The following is a 22,125-nucleotide window of genomic DNA, read 5'->3' as shown; positions in this document are numbered from 1 at the left end:
CTTTCTCACTCACATACAGTCTTGTCACAACAACATTTCTCCGGTAATTACCAGGGTGGCCTCTCTCCTGCCGCCCCTCGATGGATGGGCTGAGCCACCACGGGTTCACCCCTCCAGCCATAACTCTACCTAGGACGTCTGCCTACCACTCTTCACCACTGTGGTGGCCCTCAGACGGCAAATTGGCCGCAGAGAAAGACAGAGAGACAGAATAGAATTCTCAACAAGCATACTGGCTTACAGAGAAAGATGCAGGCATCTCTGTGCACAGACATGAAAGAGCGTGGAGACAGATACACACACATGGGAAACACTCATTCACTTTCACTATTTGTCGTTTTCCTGTCTCTAAGGAGTAATGTATAATACAGACAGTCTTTTCCTCTGACCATCGGCCAGACAGATATCTTTTCTTGCACAGATACAAAAGTGCATGTGCACACACACACACACACACACACACACACACACACACACACACACATCCTGCTGAGGTGATGATTTTGACAGGTGAATATGGCTGAAGAAGAGTGGAGGAGTGAAGATGAGGGGAAATAGGGAAGGAAGAGCGGGGAGAAATAAACTGATAACTCTATGATGAAGGGTGATAACGTCAGGAAAGGGGGAAAATAGATGATGAAGGAATGGAAGAAGTGATGCAGCTGGCAAATCAATACACAGATCCACAATCTGCATCCAGAGAGCAGGCAAGTGTCTTTTCTGGGATTTTTAATTTTTTTTTTTTTTTTTTTACTATTTTACTCTCATCCTTATACTATTTATACTGTATTTCTGGTTCAGTATAATAGTAGTGTACAGTGCTAGGAGAGATCTGGTAAAAGCAGCAGATGAAATAAACAAAATGGCATTAATTGCAGCAAGTCCATCTGAACTCGTAAGACCATTAAAATGTTTTCATTTTTGTGTATTAGCTTTGTTGTATTTAAAATACTTTATCGATACTATCTATCTATAAATAAACGATTCATTTTATTTCAGAACCGTTGTAAATAAATGTTTAGAATATAGAATACTGTTCCATCTTTTATGATCCTTTTTATGATTTTATTTGTTCGTCCCTCGCATAGATTTTGTTTTGTTTTTCTTTTAGAAATCTAATGGGTAGTTATAAAAGTTCATGTCCCTTTAACCTCACAAACAATGCTGACAGGTATAAACATAAGATAGATATTTTTGAGAGCGCTACGAAAGCTGATAGTGAAGTAAACATTATTCATTACTTTCTGAAGAAAACTGCTATTTCCTAAGTTGATACTGAACGCATCTCTGTGACCCTGGGAAACGGCAGTGTTGTCAAGACAACAAGTAAACTCACGCCTGAGTAGACATGGCGGAGCTGCTGAAAATAAGAAGTGAAGCAGAAGAGTTTCTAAAAGAGTACTTCCTCAGAAACAGGTCTGTATCTTATGAATGAGTACGTCTTATTCAGTTGTGAAACACCATTGTGGCTGTTGTTTAACAGTTTGGCAGTCAAAACCAAAACAGCGTTACCTGAAATGTCAGTTATACGTTACGTTTTCGTTGGTTAACCTGCTAACTGGCATGGTATGTTTTCAGTGAGCGTAAGCTAGCTATCGTTGCTTTGCTATCTGATGTACTACCTTAGCTCGTTGTTTATATTAGCATGTGGGCTTAAAATTCATAATATAAGTTGTAGTAGGTATCGGCAGTGGTGCCACAACGAAGCTAGAACAAACACTTGGGACCCTCATCAAAACCTAACTGTGTGCCCTGTACAGATACTAGTGTTATTTGTATGGCATTTTAATGAACGTTAATATGATACATCACAGTGGGATAATGTTGTTATAGTACACTGTTTCATTTGATGTGTCTTGTGTGCTTTAGCCAAGCTGAGGAGAACAGACAGAAGGAAAACCAGGCCGCCACACGGATTCAGAGCTGGTTCAGAGCCTGCAAGGTGCGGGCTTACCTCAGGTATAACATGCATGGTTGGTGTTTTGGTGCTTTTGGTACTCCTTTGTGTGCCACAGGCAAAAAAGAATACAAGCCTTAATATTTTATATACCAATTTGAAGTTTGCTTTTTTCCTTTGGGGGTTGGAAAACATCCAGGCAGGACTCTAAGAGTTAATTTCAAGGGAAACCCTGATACTAGCTCACTCCTATAATTATCCCACTTCTAGAGCTTTGTAAATGGCCTAGAGGAATAAATGTCGCTTGCACTCTGTGCTCCTTTCACACACACAGAAATGAATGTCTCTATATCTGTGCCTGTTCCTATGCTGTGACCCCAGCACCATTCTGCAGGGTCAGCAGACAAACTTCCAGACAGTAGGTTAATTCAGATTACTTTAGTTAATTGATCAATGCGTTAAGTGGATAATTAGCAACAATTTTAGCTGCCTAAGTGCAACTCCGGGGTTGTGCTATACCCACTATAAGCATTGATTTTCTGGGCATATAAATGGCCTTTTGGAAATTGATGGCCTCATTGGAGGCAGAGAATCGCAGTGGACTTGCATTTAGAGTATGTTTGAAGATGAATACAAATGTGTGCCGCTGACTAAATGGGGGGGAAAGGCTCATCGGACATGATCGAAAAGCCTGGAGGAGCAAAAATGTTGTGTGTGTGTGTGTGTGTGTGCATGTGTATCTTTGTGAGAGTGTGTTTGTAAGCATATTGTTTCCCTGACCTTTTAATTGAAGTCCTTTACAACCTATCATCTGTATGCAGAAAGTCTCTCTTTTTTTTTTATTGTTTTCCACCAAAAAAAGAGATCACAGTTTATTACAGCAGTAAGGATTTTAGGGTTATATTGTGATAGAATTAACTACATTGCATTTTATACAGGAATGCAATTCTTTTAGCTTTTATAATATTATTTGCAGCTCCCTGATATTTCTAGGAGGTTTTAATTTTCTTGCCTTTTAGATTTTAGGTTTTTTGCAGTCATGTATTTGCGTAAACAAACACACGATCAAATAAAATAATATGCAGTTTAATTTACTTCTACGTGTATCTGAATAACTTTCTTCAGTGTTTTCCTTCATTTCACAACTACTGAAAAATACCCATTCTGTCGTCTCCCCAATATGACTTTATTACAGCCATCTGCACAAGAAGGCAATCATTATACAGAAGATATGGCGGGGCTTCACTGCAAGGGCACGTTTCAGACAAATGGTGAAGGTAAGCCAGTGCCTGGAAAGGCTATAGATATATTGATTATGCTATGATAGCATGCATTAGAATTCAATTGCTATATTCCTAAGTCCCTACGTCTGACCTTAAGAAATATAATTCAGTCATTACACATTGGGAAATTAGCACTTAGGAAATATGATGCAATATGATAAGGAATTCCATCTATATCACAACTCCTGGGATGCATATAGAAAGAGTGTGGAAAAGGAAGAGAGAGAAAGAAAGAGTAAAAGAGTTTGTGTGTATGGTGTGTGTGTGTATGTGTGTGCTTTAGTAAAACAAGGCCCCATTTTCAGCATATTGCCTCCAACTGCTTCTTAATTGAACAGATTGTTGATACCGGATCCAATACCCAGCGCTCTCACGTATAATTTTCCCCTGGATTGAGTTTTGTAAACGTATCACAACAAGCTATTTATCATGCCTGTAAATTGACTGTTTGCTAAAGCATAACTGCCAGCCGCCGTTTGGGAGGCGTTCAAGAAATGGAAAGGGGGGGGTGGCGTATGGGTTTTGGGGGGCTAGGGGGTGTTGAAATAAACGATGAAGGATGTGTCACAACACACATATGGGCTAAAAAGAGGCTGTTTGGTCTCATTTGGAAACAGACTAGCGCTAATTTGAATCACTCAAAATTGCCACAGTGTACTATTTTGAATTAGCCCTGAGAGATTCTACTTTTCCCCTCCTCTCTCTCTCTTTCTCTCTCTCTCTCTCTCTCTCTCTCTCTCTCTGTCTTTTTCTCTCTCACTCTTGAGGACCTTATCATGCGTAATGTGACATGCACAAAGCCTCATCTCAAAACATCAAGCTGAATTTACAGCCTCCTTTCAAGTCTTTGTCTTCCTTCCCCCTTCCTCTCTCCCTTGTCTTCCCTGTCGTTATTAAAAAAGACATGTTGAGATATGAATCCCTTTTATGGCCGACTCTCCAGTTTGCTCCTGAAATGTGCCCCCAGTGGTCGGCCGGCACGTTCGGTGTGCGACGGCTTGTCGGGTGCGCTGCTGAATATTCTCTGGCCTTTTGTTAGTCTCTTCTGGCAGCGCTGTCATTGATTATGAAATCCAGAGGAGAGCGTTTGGCCGTCATACATCTCCATTAGCTCGATGCTTGACTACCATAGATTTTCTTGGCCCTTGTCTGCGTTGGTGTATTAAGAGAGTACCGTCCTCCCCTTGATACAAAGTCCCGCTAACCACTCTCTCTCTCTCCAATCCCCTGACTTTTTCTTGTTCCTCTTGTCTCTCTTGCTTTCCCTCTCCTTTCCTTCCCCCTTCCCTCCTCCCTCCCCTCTACAGTGGCCCTATCTGCGCTGCCTCTATGCAATGTATTATGTATAAAGAGCTCTTTATCTTTGACGCCTGCTGTGGACAGATCAGAGGGCCAGGAGACAAGGTGTAACGCCATCTTTTCCTTTGTGTTCACAGGCAGCATATTTTATCATGAAGATGAATTTCTACGAGGAGATGGCGGTCAGGGTAAATATCACCACAGTGTCTTGTTTTAGCAAATGGAGTGTCGTGGTGGGGGGACACTCTGTTTCTCTGTGTGTGCTGTGAATGGGAGGCCCCATGAATAGCAGCGTGTAAGTACTTCATCACACTGCTTCATTGCAAAAATTGCCCATCATAACATCTTCTTTAATCTTTTGTGTGGTCTTTTTTCTTACTTTTGACATTTCTGCACAATTTAATTTACAACATCATTTAGGCCAATTAGAGCCAAATATAAAGCACAAAAAGGAAAAGAATTCTGATTATGTTATTCTGCCAATTCAAAATGAGTCACTGTAATGTGATTGTCCACCTTTCGTATATAACCTTAATCCTTTTTCTGCTTATGCACAGTACTATAGTAAGAAGCCCTCTGAATAAAAGTGCTAGTGAATGCTACCCTTTATATCAATATCTGGCTTGTATCTCAGTCTTAGCAACATTTATTTCATGTATTTATTTTATTTTTTCTTCATGCTCCTGTCCATCAAATGTTCCCTTTTTCCCCCTCAGCAGCTACTACTGTTCAACTCATAAATCATAGTGCTATGGTTGTGAGTGATGCTTTGGCATTTTTACACAAGGATATTGCACAAAAACCTTATATTTTTACAATTCTATATAGCCTTCTCTTTTGGCTAACTGTTTCATTCTGTCTAAACCATTAAAGGGCTTTATAGGCCAACAAAAAAATCCACTAGTGTTTATTGAGGAGGGTGTGTCGCTGTCCAGTTGGACAGAGTTGGTTACAATATTTTCATATTGGTGGAAAAGCTTGGATATTGAGGGCTTCAAGTTTTACACTTAATAGAAACCCAAACAAATAAAGCTGACCACCCTGTTGTTTCAGTAAATGTCACATTATAGGAAAGACATGGATCCAGGAGTAGTGTTTGACCCAGCTATTTCAGGTCACAGGGTGAGAGGTTAGGGGTGATGTTGCCATGTAGAGTAAAGTGGAAGCTTCTTAAGTTTATTTTATTGCCCATATAAAATAACCACATTTTCCTGTAGGAAGCAATAGGAATTTTAATAGAAAATGGAATATATGTGAATAGGGAAGCAAAGTGGCTTAGTGGTTTGCAATGAAAGAAGGTACTGGGTTTGAACCCCACAAGGGCCAAATGAGGATTTTCTTTGCAGAGCTACATTTTACTCTTTGTGTGTGTCTGGGTTTTCTGTGGGTGTTCCACTTTTCTCCCACCACAAAAGGCATACATGAAGGTATTATGAACACTTCTGCCACTGCCCTTGACCAAGGCTTTGGCCTCAGAAGTGGAGTTGGTCCCTTGGTGCGGTACTGTGCACTGCCCACTGCTCCTAAAGAGATATCATGGGACAAATGGAGAGAGGAAGAATTTCTCCAGGCTGATCAATTAAGTGTAACTTGAAACTTCAGAAGGTTAAAAATAGTTAAATAGTGAAATTATATCTAATACCTGAACATGCTGTCTTTTTTATGATGCCACCTGTTGAAAGACTTAATGATACAGTATGTTAAGATATCAGAGATTGCTCATATCCTCTACAATCCCTGGCTCTCAGAGTCTCTTCTGATACACTGGCCTTTTAAACAGGCAAGGGAGAGAGAGATCCTGTGCAAAAAAAGTGAAGGACATCTGTGCTCACAGACCATCTTTTACCAAAGAAATATTCAATGTGTAAATAGACAGAAAGAGAGACACAAAGGGAGAAACAATCATCTCAGAATCCCCTTGTGACACTTCCTTTAAATCAATTTTGATTCTATTCTTTTTTCTCTCCCCTCCTGTTGTCTTTATCACGGCGTGGTAGCTAACAGAGGATAATGTATTAGGGCCGTAATAGAAACCAGTGTTTACATGCCGCACCCTGGATTTGTATTAGATTCAACAGCATTGATTTCACTAGTCAACAAAGGTCAGCAAGAACTCGGGAGGCGGCAATTACTTTATTTAAAATTATCTATTGACTGGCAGATCAATGCTAATTCTCATTTTGCTCTTTGTTGTTTTTCTCCATCCTCCACTCCTCCTCTTCTCTTCTCTTCCCTCTTCTCATAGTGTGATTATTCTTTTACCTGCCATTGTTTTAATCTTCTAATTAGTCTGAAGGACATCCGCCCCCTTGCTTTAAAATGGTCCACTGGTGTGTGTGTGGGTGTGTGTGCCAGCTAATCTGCAGCCTCCACAATCAATGTGGACTGATACAGTTAAACGTATGAAGCTGTGACAGCTGTCTGTTCCACCTTGGACTGTCCCTCCATCATTGACATCACAGGGGGGAAAACTGCACACATGTTGTTGCATGGTTTAAAAGTTTTCTCCCATACACATATGTTAATGCCATCATCTATATTGTTTTTTCACATGTCCTCCACAAGTTAAAGCAATAAGAAGAAGAATTGGTAAGATGGTATTTAGTATGACAGAAAATGGAAAGAAATATTGTCTTTGTCTCTGTGACTTAGTACTGTGCTGATATTTTAATATTGTTCTATGTTGGAATAGCAAATACATAAATTAATCAATTAACTGATTAAATTGTTGATTGATTAAATCCTGAAAAGAGAGTAACATCCCCAATGACTGATTAAATTGGTTTTGAATTTAAAGACTTACTGTTCTGTGTTAGCCATTGAAATAATTGCTATGTGAAACAAATGGTGACTTTCATATTTGTAAATAATTAAATGTTAAAGTTACTACACTACCAGTTTGTGGAAAAAACCTCTGTCGTCCTTTAATCCCTCACAGATTCAGAGGAGATGGAGAGGATTCTTTGTGAGGAGGTATATCCATAACTTCTATGCACGCAAGAGCTATCTGGAAGGACTCTCCAGGAAAAATGAACTTGTCAGGTAAAAAGCAAAAAACCTAAATGGTTTTGTATATGAAAGAGCAAATAGTACACTACTTATCCTGTCTTTTTCCATTTCTCTCCTCTGTCTTCTCTTTCTTGCTGTGTTTTCGTATCATTTACCGTTTCTGTGTTTTGGTAAAATGTATTTTTTCCCATGGTCCATTATATGAACAGGAAGGGAGTCAGCTGGTACATGCCAGTCAAGATAAATTGATCTGATTAGTGTGAAGGCAGTTGTTTAAAAGGTTTACTTGTGTACCCATAACCTTAAAATTTGTGTTTGTGTTGTGTGTGTGTGTGTGAGAGAGAGAGAGAGAGGTGTTGGTAAGATCTGTACTTGCATAGTTGTTACCTCAAAGAAGGAGAGCAGGGACAGGAGCAGAGGAAAAGAAAAGTGAAGGAATGAAAGAGACTGAGAGACAAAGAGGTAGAGTGGAAAGACGAGAGTGAGAGAGAGAGAGGGGGAAGTCCTCTAAAGCGCTCGAGGCTAAGAGCGAGAGAAGTGAACGATGTGAAGAAATTAAAAATTAGCCTCTGATTTGAACCACAGCTCGTGCATTAATAAAACATCCTGTGCTCCGGGGCTTACTGCTAGAGATACGCCATCTTTTATTTTTGACAAAAAAAACCATCACGTTTAGCTAATAGTCACATTTTTAATGTTGCTAATATATTTTACCAGAAAATATCTTTAGGCCTCTGCTAAAATTAAATGTAAATTTGTTAAAGTGCTCCTTGGATCACTGACTCCCCCCCTCACTTCCCCACCAGCGTTCCACCTTTCCTCCACACTCCTTGCCCCTTTTAGAGGTAGGGGGGACTAGGCTGTTAAAGTCCATTAAAGAAGTATTGCCACTTCAGTTTTATAACACGCAAACACACACGCACACAACTTTGTCAAGTATTCAGATTCTATACTAGTGATTGATTAAAGTGATTATAGTGAAAATATATTGGTAGATTATGTGTAATTGCACCAAAGGTTACAGAGCATATGAGAACTACATGAAACTGGTTAACCAGTATTCAAAATAAGTATTGTTTTATAAGTTGCAGATCAGCTCACAGCTCATTGCAGCCCATAACAATAACATTTGTATTTTGCGCTTTTATCTGCCCTGCCTGGACAAACATGAAGGTATAGGATATTGTTATTCTGTCCTCCACATCTTCCCTTTTCCTCTTCGGTATTGCTTATCTTAAAACTGTTAGATACGGAGAGCAGATTAGGATTAGATTAGACAAATGTGGAGTGGAGTAAAAAATTGTAAAAATAAATTAAAGGAGTGTAAAATGTGATGTTGTTTTACTGGTTTGGTTGTATTGTTTTATTATAACTGTGTGGCATTCCCAGTCTCCCACACACACACACACACACACACAGACACACCACCCCTCCTCCACCATGGTTTGAGGTGTTGAGGTCGCCTCACTTCTCCAGTTAATCACATGTTTATTTAGTGCAGCTGGGGTCATGATCAATTAACGGCGTGCCGGCATTTATTTAAAATATCCTTTCTGTGTTAGCCACTGAGCCCTCGGATCGCACACCGCCTGATCACTCACCCCACAAAGGTCCACTTTTTAATCCAGCAGCATGCTCCCTCCCTCTGTAAGTCTGTCTGTCTGTCCAACCCACTGCATAAATTATTCAAAGTTGGACTAATGGTCCCCATTTAGTGCAGGCTGATCGGCTGCGCATGGTAATGATATAGGAGTAATACATAGCCTGCCGAACCTCTCTTTCTGCTCTCTCTCTCGTTCTGACTCTCTGTTTCAGTCTCTCTTTCTCTCTTGTGACAGATCTCCCCCACACAAAACCATCTGTGTCATTTCATTAGGTACAGCATCCAGCTAATACACGCTACTTAAACTACCCTCTTCTGTCCCCTGCCCTCACTCCGCCTCTCTCCTTCAATCTCTGCCCCTCTCCTCTTTCTTTCTTCTTCTCTTTCTCAATCTGTTTTGCTCTACATCTTTCTCTCCCTCTCTCTCTGCTACCAGTTCACTGTGCCTCAGTGTCCATCCTCATTCATCCTTCCTCTCCTGCATAGCCTAATGAAGTCAGGACCCCGGCGTAGTCCCCACTCTGCCACAGTTTTCCTTGATACCCCAACAATTTATCACTTTGTCAGGGAGACACTTAAAGTTCCTGGGCTTTAATAAGGGCATGCAGTGGGACTATGGGGGCAATTAGGAAAGCGGAGCAAGCCCGCTTTGCATTTTTACTAAATGTGCTGGTGTCATCGTTGCCGCCACCAACACGGCCTGTTGACTGCATGAATTATTCCTCTATCTGCAATAAACAGCTGGGTAATTATTACTGCCATAATCAGATAAATAATTCTTCCTGTGATGTTGCAACGACATGGCAAAATCTTTTTACTTATCCTAAAGAGAAAAAAAAGAAAAAAGGAAGTTCAGGGAGAATTTATGGACTTGGTGTTGCTAGGCTGAGCATCACTGGTGTTTTTTTCTCATGCTATGCTGTCTCTCTTTCTCTTTCTACTTTTTTCCTGTCTCTCTTTACTCTAGCCTTCTTCATTCCTCCCTCTCTTGTGTCCCTCTCAAGGACATTCATGAAAGGAGAGCTGCTATGTTGGAAAGAGTGTGGGCCTGCCTGCACGCCTGCCCTGCGATCACTCTCCGCTTCTGTGCGTCAGTCTTTCTTTTGCTGCTCTTTCTTTCTTATCCAGTTTGGGTGGAGACAAGTTCACTCCTTCAGTCTGATTGGATTTGTATATTCTCTGTGTGTGTGTATGTGTGTGTGCTGAAGTATAATCTGGGGACTGTGCTCTCCCTGCCTTTTTAGGAAATTACTTTTGAGAGTAAAACAGTGGAGAAAAGTATAGAAAATGTATGAAAATCTCTCTCTTTTAGAGTATTAGAAATATTGATTGTCATTTCAACAATGGAATCATTGTTTGCTTCCGCACTTTTTCATGGCATCAGTTTTACTACTTTAGTTAATTAGTTAATCAATCAGTCAGTCACTTAAATGGAAACGGTGTGTTATGAGGGTGTTGAAGGCTCAATACATTGAACTGGTCACTGTCTAAATTGACTGGCTGACTACCCCCTCCTTGCCAGCTATTGAATCATTTAATTGGAGCAATTAAAACAGCCAATCAGGTCAAGTCTCCATTAAATATTTAGAACCTGGCCAATTAGCTGCTCTGGTGCTGGCCTGAATGACCGCAGGTGTGGCCCGCTGTCCCACAATGCCTCACTCTCTGATGTCCCATCAGCCCTTGATGCCCCCTTGTGAACTAGGGAGTAAATAATTGAGGAAGAAGTGAGAAATGTAGCTGTACTATATTAGCCATTTAAATAAGTTAATAGTCCAGGGTGAAAATGTCAGTTCGGATTTCAGTTATTTGAAAGTGGTTCAAGTTTGTTTAATTAGCTTGTCTTACAGTTCAGAGGCCATCAAAAGTAATCTGTACTCACAGTGCTTGCACTGCATTATATGGCATTCTAAGCATTCAATAATCAAACATATAGCAAACATATATAAGGTAGCATATGCAATAATAAAAGAATACTACAATTTACATAAATAACTATAATTGTAGTAGTATTTAGTATCTCAAATGTATATCAAATGATAATTTGATATGTAGATGTTTTGATAATGCCATTATGGCACAATTGTCGTGCAGTACTCTTGTCTTACAGTTGAATCACTTTGAAGTAAAAGTAGTCCTAAATATCTTTTTGTTTAGAAAAAAAGAAAAAGACACAACTGGAAATTTAATGTTGTTTTTGAAACACTGTGTGTGATATTTATTTCTACAGAGAACAATTTTTAATTAATAGGGGAAAATTCACATTTTCATATCAAGCCTGATGATACAAAAAGCCAAATTTACACCAGTGTTTTAAGTGTTTGGCATGCTGTTACTAGTGTCTGTAATTCATATATAAAGCAGCATCGGGCTATATTGGGCTATGGAGTTCCTTAACAAAAAAAACCCATTAAAATAGAGAAAATCATGCTGCTTTCAAGGTTGAATGTTTCTTTGTTATCTTTATCAGTGTCTCAAAAAGCCTGTAAGGAGAAAAAAAAGCATTGATCATTGCTGAGATGCAGTATTGAGCTTAAACAGCAGAGATGGTTTAATTAGTGGTTGTAGAAGCAGGTGTATGAGTTTTAAAATAAGTTTCCCCCTGATTGTATACAAAGAGTCACATTTACATTTTGCTTTCCAACTCAAGGAAGATATGATCATGACATGTCAGAATTTGAGGCAACATAGTCAAACAGAATAATGTCTGTCTGAAAATGTTCTTTCTCTCTTTTTCTCTTACTTTCTTTCTTTCATTCAGTCAAACAAACACATGCACGCACACACACGCACACACACACACACACACACACACACACACACACACACACACACACACACACACACACACACACACACACACACACACACACAGAATGCATGTGCCGCGTGCCGAACAGGGCTAATGAGGGTTGTATGTTGTGGCGGCTGGTTGGGTCGACACAGATCGAGGTGCCTTCAGCCGTTACAAATCTGTTTGGCTTTTGTCCACTACACAGCAATTAATAACACTGGGACTGGGGGCAGGGAAGCAAAGGTCACCCATTCAGCCTGACACAGACACACACACACATATGGACATAGACATGTCGACACACATACAAGAAAAAGTGTGTAAACACAAAGCATGAACACTAATACACATACGTACAAACTGATATAATCACACTTAAACACTGGCAGCTCAGACACACACAAACATATGTAACTGGTCCTGACCTCTGGAAACATTGCCTGTCCATTTTGAAGCAGTATTAATGCATGAATCAACACAGAGATACACACATACAATAAACACATGCACATGCACCAACTGGTTTGTGAACCCAACTATCCCACAATAAACCGAAACTTTATATTTTACATTAATAAGTTAGCCAGGTGGACAAATAGAGGCCATGGAACCTCGATATTTACACAAACATCCATGCACACAGTCTTAAATTACTGTGCTTAATATTACATAAACACACTGAGACACATTTAGACTTGCTCTCATTCTCACACCACACACACACACAGTGCTCTGCATATTTCATTTATTTTGTAATTTAATCTGTTGCTGAGGAAGGAATGAGAATGCAAAGGCAACAAGAACGGTGTTGTGATTTCTTTTTAAATGTCAGTAACGGCAGAATGTGTTAACCTCACATTACAGAGACACTATGAATATTCTGATTTCTCTGTGGAGGTTTGTAATTGAAAACAGAAGTTGGGTAGAAAAAGAAACAGTGGAGAGGAAAGAGAGAAAAAAAAAGGAGGGATAGGGAAAGGAAAGAAAAGACAAAGGATTGTTGATGAGCTATGGCTAAACTCTTATTGGTATTGCTCCTGTGGAATTAGATTGGTTTTACTCTTCGCTTTGTGTGTGTGTGTTTTCACATTACCATGGCATGTGTGTTTTAGTAATTGTTTCCAATTCCCTTTTTAAGTTATTACCCCTTTGTAACAATAAGGCTGTGTGACTGCAGAATTAAATTGCTGTGTATGGGCTTTTAATGCATCCCATTTAGCCAGCTTCGCTTAACAGATGTCACAGACAGACCTGTCCTGGCTGCGGTGATGAAATATATCCATCATCCTCCCACTTACAGCCTCTCACACTCTCGCTTTGCTTGCTTCTTTCCATGCAGTCTCATTCTCTTGTTTTTCTCCCACAGCTCCTCTGCATTTCCATGTATTTCCCTTTCTTATCATTAGGCAGTTATCTTTCCATCTTAAGGACACTTTATGGAATTGACAAATACTTTGTACAAAATATACACTAATATATGTACAAACACACTTACTTTTATAGTTTTAAGATATATGGTCAGCTGAATCTCCAGATAATGTGTAATGGAACTGGTTTGTTTGGTCTGAAAAAGGTATTATCAAAACATTAGTCTCATATTATTGTTAAAGCAAGTGATGTAGAGTTAAATAAAATTTAGGAGCAGTATCTAATCAATCATTGCCATTCAGCAGACATACATTAGTTTTATTTTATTGCACATTTAATACTCATTATATTTACATTTGAGTTTGATACCTGTCATGTACATTAATTAGATTGAATTATGGAATTTGAATTGCAAAAATATTTGTTGTTGTTGTGTTTTTTATTTAGGAGGGAGCTGGATGAATTTGAGGAACTCCAGAAGAGAGAGAGAGACTGTCTGGAGATGATAAAAGAGCAGACAGCCAAGGTCTACCAAGCTCACCGCTTACACCACCTCCTCAGTACAAAGCAGGTTAGTTTACAAGAACTCAAACACACACAAAATCTCACACATGTGACAAAGAAATGGCCATGATTAGACCAGTATCTGGCCAGAGGCAAATATTAAATGGTGGTTCCTTCTTTACCACAGCTACATTAGAATGGTTCAATGGTCAAAAATAATCTATATTAATTCCACAATTCATTTTTCTTTCTTTTTTCATTCAAAGCAACTTTTATGTTCAATCAGATCATATTGTGCACAGACAAACAAACCTCAAGCTATAACAGAAATCATCTTCATATAACAGAACCTTGTATAAGCAGAGTGTCATAACTAAAAACAGCACTGTATTGTTTAATTGTGTTAAAGTTATTCTTCACAGTCACTTTGAAGAAGTAATGTCATTAAACTGGGAGAGAATAATTTAACTTCAGGTTAATCTCTGGCCATTGCTGTTCAGTGAAGATCTATATTGTACAGCGATAGTGTTTTATCTTTTGAGTTTTATAACATATGAAAAGTTAATACAACAACCCAAACTCCACAGTAATACGTGTACAGCATCTCTGAGATTCACCTTTTAAAAGATCACAGTTTATGGTTGAAAAACTCAAACTTACAATCAATATCTACAATAGGTTTAGTTCTGTCGTAAATACACTAATAATTAATAAAAGTTGTAAATCTAAGAATAATTGTATCATTATTGTACAGTTTTTAGAGTTTTCTTGTTGACCTTACCTAAGGTTGCAAGCATGGATGAGAAGTAGTGTCAGATAACACACTTGGACTTACAACAGGTTTGTGGTTATCTGGTGTCACTCTGTCAATTAGAAACAAACTCAGAAAGTTAGTGCATGTATGTCCATACACATATGCACATGTATGCGCATGCACAGCTAAACATCCAGGGACTCACACAGGTGATGAACTACAACCGGGGAGTTCCTCCAGAAACTGGCTACAGAGAGAGAAACATCTTCTTTCTTTCTTTGTGTTAACACAGGAGGGCTGTGTGCAGTTAAGGTGTATGTGTGCACATGAGTAAGTATGTGTCCTCATGGCTCTTCTGATGTGCTGAGTGGAGTATTTTAGTGCTTCCCCTGGCACAGGTGTGCGTGCATGTGTGGGTTTGTTTGTGTGTGTGTGTGTGTGTGTGTGTGTGTGTGTGTGTGGCATCCACGCATCTCTGTGACTCCCCACAGGGATCATAATGAAGACAAAGCACACTGGTCACTGTTGATTCAGCACCACCACTCCTCTCGCTCTCTCTGTCCCTCTCTTTCTCTCTTCTTCATGCCTGTGCAACCAGCATCGTCATCATCTGGCTCACTATTGTCTTTCTGCAGGAATCCCATGTTTGATGCTCACATACATACTGTACACGCAACTTCCAAACATTTTATTATGAATATGGTGTAAACTGATGTGGAATAGACTTTGCATTTTGTCACATCATGTTTGAGTCCCTCAGTGTGTTGCATTAGCTGTGTACCCATATGTTCATTGGTTTTATCATTTTACATATTAGGTAATTTATGAATAATAAAGAAGAAAAGAAAGCAAGTAGAAAAGTTTGTCTGTTCTTCCCCGCCCTCTGTCCATCTCTTTCTCTCTATATATCTCTCTCTCTCTTTCTCTGCATATGGCAGGGGACTCTTTCCCTTCGTAGCTCTGACCTTGTCAGCAGTGAATAGATGGCTCTCCCACACAGTTCATCCTTCCTCACTTCTCGGACCCCAGCCCACACACACACGCACACATACTCACACACACAGCTTACCAAAAGGCCCCAAGTCCCTCTGACAGAGACAGAGAAGGTGTGTTCCTGGGGTCAACATCATTGCTCTTCCCGTAGCTAGGTTGGTACTTTTGGGCTTGCATGTGTGCGCGCGTGTGTGTGTCTTTATAGAGTGGCGAGATTTACGTTTGTGTATGTGTTTGTGTGGTGTGTATGCCTTCTGTCCCTTCCTGTGTGAGGTAGATATGTACACCCATCCATATTGCATTTTTGTAGACTGATAGTGTGATATAAAGAAATGTCATTAAATACACAGAAATTTATGATAGTGAAGATTTTTGGTTAGTGTTTCTCATATTTAGAGGGCAAGACTGTTCTTAAGATGCTGCGGAGTAGTTTATTGTGTTATTGTGGTTATTCAGTCAGGATGTTTAAGCACTTAATTACAGTCATATACGGTCTAGTAGAAAAACATTTGCTTAGTTACCATTTTCTTCTAGTGATGTTTTGAAAGATGACCTTTTTATTTTCTGTCTTTCTAAGTTCATAAAAAGGACTGTAAAATAACTAGTAAAAAGTCTAGTCCTGGTGTGGCAGTAATGTAATACAAGAGGAGTACAGTATCAGCATGAAGAGTTGGTGCAAGCTTCAGTAATGGCTCTCCAGAGGCACAGATTGGCAAGGAATGTATACCCAAATAGCACCCAGCACCCAAAATATTCTTTCAAGGACAGACAAAGTCTCATTTTTAAAGTTGAATTTATGAATAAACACTGAAACTCTGTCTGTCTGTCTGTCTGTGATTACTTAACTTATTTAAAAGACAAAAAGACAATTACATTTATTTCCTTACTATTGATTATACATTGATAACTATTGTCTTTTATTTACTGTGGTAATTTAAAAGGTTGCATTGCCTTAGTCACATTGAGGTATACGTGCACGTAATACTGTTGCTACTACAAATATTGAAAGAACAGCAATGATCTGGCCGCTTTCATGATCACATTTACTGAGAACCTCCCTCAATACTTCTATAACCTACTTTTATAACCTCAAAGGAACTTTATACATTCTGCAAGTTACTCTGATTCTGGCTTAAGTACCTTGAAATTGTGCTGTATCTATCAAAGTGAAAAAGGCAAAACTCAATATACATTAAAAGTTTTTTGATGTTAGAGAAGTCTGCACTAGATTCAGAAAAACTACCCTAATTTAAGAGGTGCTCTGCCCATTGTAACCCAATGAAAATAATGTATTAGCTCTACTGCCGGCTTCTTGAGATAGAGACCTATCAGTAAGTAATAGGCTGTTATTCAGTTGTGTCTACAACCCATGGTTAAAGAAATCAGGGCCAGTGGAGTTGAATTAATTTCTCTTTACTCATTCTGAAACACTTGACATTTACATCATAAGTACTCATGGCCAAATAATGAAACATTTACTAATTAACCAGTCTGTTAATATGTTATTTTAAAAAGGGTGAGGTTTGGGTCGATAGAGTTGGAGCAATTTCCCATTTATGCCCTTTCTCTCTCCTCTCTCCTCTCTCCTCGTTGTCCCAGTCTTTTAGAGTGGCCTAAATAGCAAGTGGTGTTATTAGCATATAGAGTAGATACAGAGTCCTCCAACTCAAAGCTTTGGTCTGGTAATTAACACACAGGCAAAAGGATCACTGTGATTTGAATAATTATTACTGAGGCTGTCTGTGGCAAATCTCTACCCTACTTCAGAACAGGGGAGGCAAAGTTTTGTATGTGTGTGGATGTGTGTATTTGTGCTTTTGAACAGCTAGATTCAAGTCATGTGCGATGCCACGTTTGGGACAGATGCTTTTATCTCTGTAATATATATTTTTTTGTTATCCATCCTTCTATCTGTGTGAAGCGCACACACTGAACTGCTCTAGTCAAATATTTATCCTGGCAAAAGCCTTTGGTTGGCCAAGAGCCATGGTCTATGCATTAGAGGTAGTGAAGATCAACAACTGTTGTCAGTGCAGAATGTTTAATTACACAAAGTTTGGGTTAATGTGGATAATATAAAGGGCAATAACAGGCAAAACTTTGATGAAAGAACTGTATGAAAAAGTTGTTAACAAAATTGATGTTTCAAATAACCTCAGAATATTGTCTGTAATAGTTTAAATGACTAACAGTTGTTAGTTTCATTTTAAGCTGTCCCAGGAGGTGGCCGTGTTATAATTTGATGGTCCCCCTGATAAACAAAATCACTTTTTGGTTTTCCCAAACTCCAAATGGATTTTAATACTTTATAGTGATAGGGGAGTAAAACACCCAGGAGGACATCTTGGTGTCTCAAAATCCATGCCACATAAACTGCAATGTCCTTGGTTTGAATCTGGGTTGAAACCTCTGTTACATGTCATAACCATATCTTTTCCCTGATATTTCCAGTTGTAGTACATTGTTATTTTAAAAAATAGGAGCATTGAATAAGAATAATTTCCTCATAGCAATACACATACACATCCAATCATATCACATTGCTCATGCTGATACTGTGTCTCTCTCAGTCTCTTTCTCTAGAATACAGGGTTAACTTGTCTCTCTCTCTCTCTCTCTCTCTTCAGTGCCCAGGGGTCTTTAACTCTCCATTCAGGCCATTCCCCCATGAGACAGAGCTACTCCTGAGGCAGGTCAAGTACCAGGCCCCTACCAGACTGGCCCCCAGGGGCAGGGCTTGTCTCTTGGGCGTGCCTGACTCAACAGCGCCAAGTTTCCCAGGGAGTCTCAGATCCCCACAGATCAAAACCACCAGAATCTGCTGCTCCTCCAGGCCCGTACTGCCCCCCATAGCCAGCAAGAAACAGCAGGTGAGATGGTCAAAGCTAGAACCACAACAGACATAAATAAGTGGAAACAAGAAAATACAGGGACAAAGACTGTGAAGGGGGAAGAATGAGACAAGACAGACAAATAGAGCATGCGCATGAGGTGAAAGAGAGTATTAGTTTTACAAAGTGTCATACTAATTATTAGAACCCCCCCAACATCCCTTTCTTTCCCTAGGGGGGATGGTTCTTGATGAAAGCAGGGATCCTATAAAACTCCTTTTAAAGAAGAATGACATCATTAAAACATGGCAGACAGCTCTCTTGGGGGCTACAGCACAGAGCTGTTAGTGTCTGTCTTTTCTGTGAGTATTATATGTATGACTGTGCAGCTGTGTGTTACAATAAAACGTTGATGTACCACAGTGTGTGTGTGTGTGTGTGTGTGTGTGTGTGTGTGTGTGCGTGTGCGTGTGTGTGTGTGTGTCAAAAAAGGCCCTTTTAACTGAAGACACTGTAAGAAAATACAGGTGTAAATAAAGGAATTATCGATGGCTGAATAGAACCAAGCCATTGTAAATGTTATTTGTTACAGCTGTATTTTTCCAGCTGTGACTAGTCAAAATGTCTGCCGTGAAAAACACATATTAATTCAAATTTACTGTATTTATCGGTGGAGCTGTAAAGCAATGCAACAGTTGAACTGGAGCTAATTGAAAGTTTGAGTCAGTTGCTGTCAATTGCTTATTTATCACAGTCTGGCTGTGTTAGTGGCTATCTGTGTGTTACACGTGTCAATGTAGGTATGTGATTTTTTTGCATATGTGTGTGTATGTTCATGATTTGATGAGGAACCATTTCAGCATTTGTGTTATTTATGCTCTGTAGCTCTTTATGGCAAAGTGTTTTCCCTATTATTAGTTTCTAGTAATGTAAAACATAAGTGAGCAGAAATGAGGCGTGGATTTGTCTCATTTTATTAGCTGTACTTCACACACATACACACAGACAGCTGGCTGTAGTTAGGATGAGTTCATTAATGGTGTCAGGGAAGTCTCCTTGTGCTGACATGGAAAATATGTTATTTATCTATATTTATACACGTTTTTCTTTCTCTATCTCTGCCTCCCCCTGTTTCTTTGTTTTGTGTCTGTGATTAGTGCAGGAAGTCCCCTTTTCTTTCTTTTGTGCTCACCCCTACAACCCCCCTTTCCTTCCCTGGTGTGATAACTATCTAGTGGTGATGGATAAGGTTGAGGTGCTGGCTGTGGAAGTGGTCAGGCCAGGCCACCGATCCCGTGGCGATAGGAGCAAGGACAGGGTCCCTGTCCCTCCCTCTATCTCTCCCCCCGTCATCCTCCCTCCTTTTTTAACACCAAACAACAACTGAAGGTCACCTCAAACAAAGCAACAACATTTAAGTTAATCTGCACTACACAAAGTTTACACATCACTCTCAGAAATGAGCGTGTACACCTCTACGAGGTACTTAGCATTGCATGTTTAGAGGATGCAGGTTGTTATTGTTCTTTACCAGACACATTAAAGTTTCAATATTTGTTTGGTATTTGTAATTGAAAAATGTCTTTGCATGTATAACTGTTTTTAACTGTCTTTTCACACAAAACAGTGAGAACAGCATCTGGTGGAAAACTGTGTTTCTGAAACACTTATGTCAAACGTCATAGGCAACGTCCTCAGTTTTCCTTGACTTAGTTAAAAATTACTGCTTGTGTTTTTAGAAATTACAAGACTTCTTTGATAAATTCAGAAAAATTCAATTTGTGACATCACTTTTTCATTTACATTCTAAGAAAGTAACCTTTCTATTGAATTTGTTTCAGTGCAATTGTGTGACAATCACAATGAAGTCTTAAGGGAATGCAGGGGGAGGAGTGAGGTTAAGCATGGAATGGCACAAAAACTTGTTGCTAAAAATGACTTTTCTTTGTCTTTGCAACTTTGATATATCAGTAGACATCAGAAACCCATCACTCCAGGGAAGGAGCCACAATGTCAAGAAGATGTACAAGAAATAAAATGACAGACAGCTGTTTCAAGTTTAACTGACTTGTTTGTGAGATTTGGTCCCAAAAATATGTGTGGAAGTTGTACATCATTTGGAAGTTAGAGAGGAAACAGGCTGCACATTTTATGCTACAAGTCAAACTCTTAAAAAATAAGTTAAGATAATGATGATGTTCCTTTATCTTTGTATTTTTACTATCAACAAATCACCAGGAAAGACAAAAACCACAATGAATTTAATCTGTTAGAGCATAGTATAATGTATGCCTCCATTTTATAGCACTCCATTATTGTCAGAAATCATTAAAAACAGATAAAAACATCCTAGTGGGCTACATATCCTTTCACTGTTGTCATGTGTGTTATTTTTTAAGCATTATGTTAAATACTTAATGTCTCAAAAATGATTTTCTTTTTTTATTTTCATTTTATTCTCATTTTATTCTCTTATGATGTTTTTCTCTGTCCCATGTTATTGGTTTCACATACTGATCACAAAGTTCGATGTCAGTCACAACAAAATGTTATTCCTTTTTTTACTTTTTTTTAGGCATCTTTAAGACCTCAGTGCTATGATGATGTTGCTGGGGCACATGAAACAAATCCCTAAGAAATGATAAATGAAAAGAAAGCATTAAAAATGAGAATAAAATTAACATTGGGAACAGGGGAAAATAAAGCCTGGGAAAAATAAAGAGTGTCTCTGAGGCTAATCAGACAAGATAATAGATATGGAGTTCAGTCTGTATGTTTCTCCTCTCTTTTCTCCACCTTGTTCAGTCTTTATTCCTCCTTGTACCTTTCTGTAACCCCCTCCCCAATATAACATGCTTAGTTTTACACTTTCTCTCTCCAGATATAGTTTTCTTCAGTCTCCTTTTCTCTCTGTCTTTCTGCTCTTCTCTTGGTCTCTGTGTCACAGGAGGAGAGATGAAGTGGATTGGCCTCTGGTTTTAGCAGTAAGCCATCACTACCTGTGGGAAAGGGATCAGAGAAAGAAAGAAAGAGGAGGGGTATGAAACAGAGGGGTACAGTGATCATTATCTGATTCTTGTGTCTGTCTCTTTTGTGTGTTGGTGTGGTTGGGGTTATTCCAGAGTCTGATCAGAGAGCCGGGGGAAGTGTGGGAGCAGCGTGTGCATTGTCCTGACCTGACGTTGCGTCTGCAGACCTCTTACACACACCTGGAGGAAGCCCAGAATCAGCTACGACAACACGAGTCCGTAATACTCCACAATGACACACTGTGAGAACACTACACAGAATTACACACAAAATTAGACTATATAAATATTCTCATATACATTCACACACACAAAAACATAAACCAGAAGTGTTTCATAAAAGCTTCTCTTTAATTATACCATTTTTTTTCTTTGATATACAGCAAGGCATACATGCTTGTGAACATGTACACAAGGGGGCACATGTATATTGTATGAACTCAACACAGTCACCGACAAATTCATGCAACATTAAGTAGCAAATGGACGTATCCTTATGAAAACTAATGGGTGTGTGCTAGGTATTTTAAGACTACTTCATACTGTTTCTTTTTTTAAAAACAGTGTCACAGGGTCTCCCTTCTTTATTTCAAGGCTTGTTTTAGTTTTAATTAGGGATCATGTGTGTGTATGTGTGTCGGTCTTTACTAAAACACTTGACTATAACCTCATTACCACTCACAGGCTAATCTACTCAGTCGTCTGTGTATGTGTGTGTGAAGTAGTCATTAACCCTCTGCTTGATCTGTCTCGCACAATAA

General features: G+C 39.2%; 1 protein-coding gene across 2 annotated transcripts in view; it reads left to right on the top strand.

Annotated features, from left to right (window-relative positions):
- The first annotated feature begins 1,318 nt into the window (after positions 1 to 1,318).
- The window catches only part of spata17 (spermatogenesis associated 17), a 34,129-nt gene continuing 13,322 nt past the window's right edge, over positions 1,319 to 22,125 (top strand). The window contains exons 1-8 of one of the 2 annotated variants that reach the window (XM_018666665.2): positions 1,319 to 1,416; positions 1,870 to 1,959; positions 3,093 to 3,174; positions 4,617 to 4,667; positions 7,418 to 7,521; positions 13,701 to 13,824; positions 18,132 to 18,374; positions 21,458 to 21,579. In XM_018666665.2, the coding sequence (XP_018522181.1) occupies positions 1,349 to 1,416; positions 1,870 to 1,959; positions 3,093 to 3,174; positions 4,617 to 4,667; positions 7,418 to 7,521; positions 13,701 to 13,824; positions 18,132 to 18,374; positions 21,458 to 21,579 (884 nt within the window). In that variant the 5' untranslated portion in view covers positions 1,319 to 1,348. Of the gene's footprint in view, positions 1,417 to 1,869; positions 1,960 to 3,092; positions 3,175 to 4,616; positions 4,668 to 7,417; positions 7,522 to 13,700; positions 13,825 to 18,131; positions 18,375 to 21,457; positions 21,607 to 22,125 lie in introns of both variants that reach the window. The other variant, XM_018666664.2, reaches the window with a different exon arrangement.

Source organism: Lates calcarifer, linkage group LG2 (assembly GCF_001640805.2).
Source record: "Lates calcarifer isolate ASB-BC8 linkage group LG2, TLL_Latcal_v3, whole genome shotgun sequence".
Lineage (NCBI taxonomy): Eukaryota > Metazoa > Chordata > Actinopteri > Centropomidae > Lates > Lates calcarifer.
The sequence above is the reverse complement of the archived record's forward strand: the minus strand, read 5'-3'. Positions and strand labels throughout refer to the sequence as shown.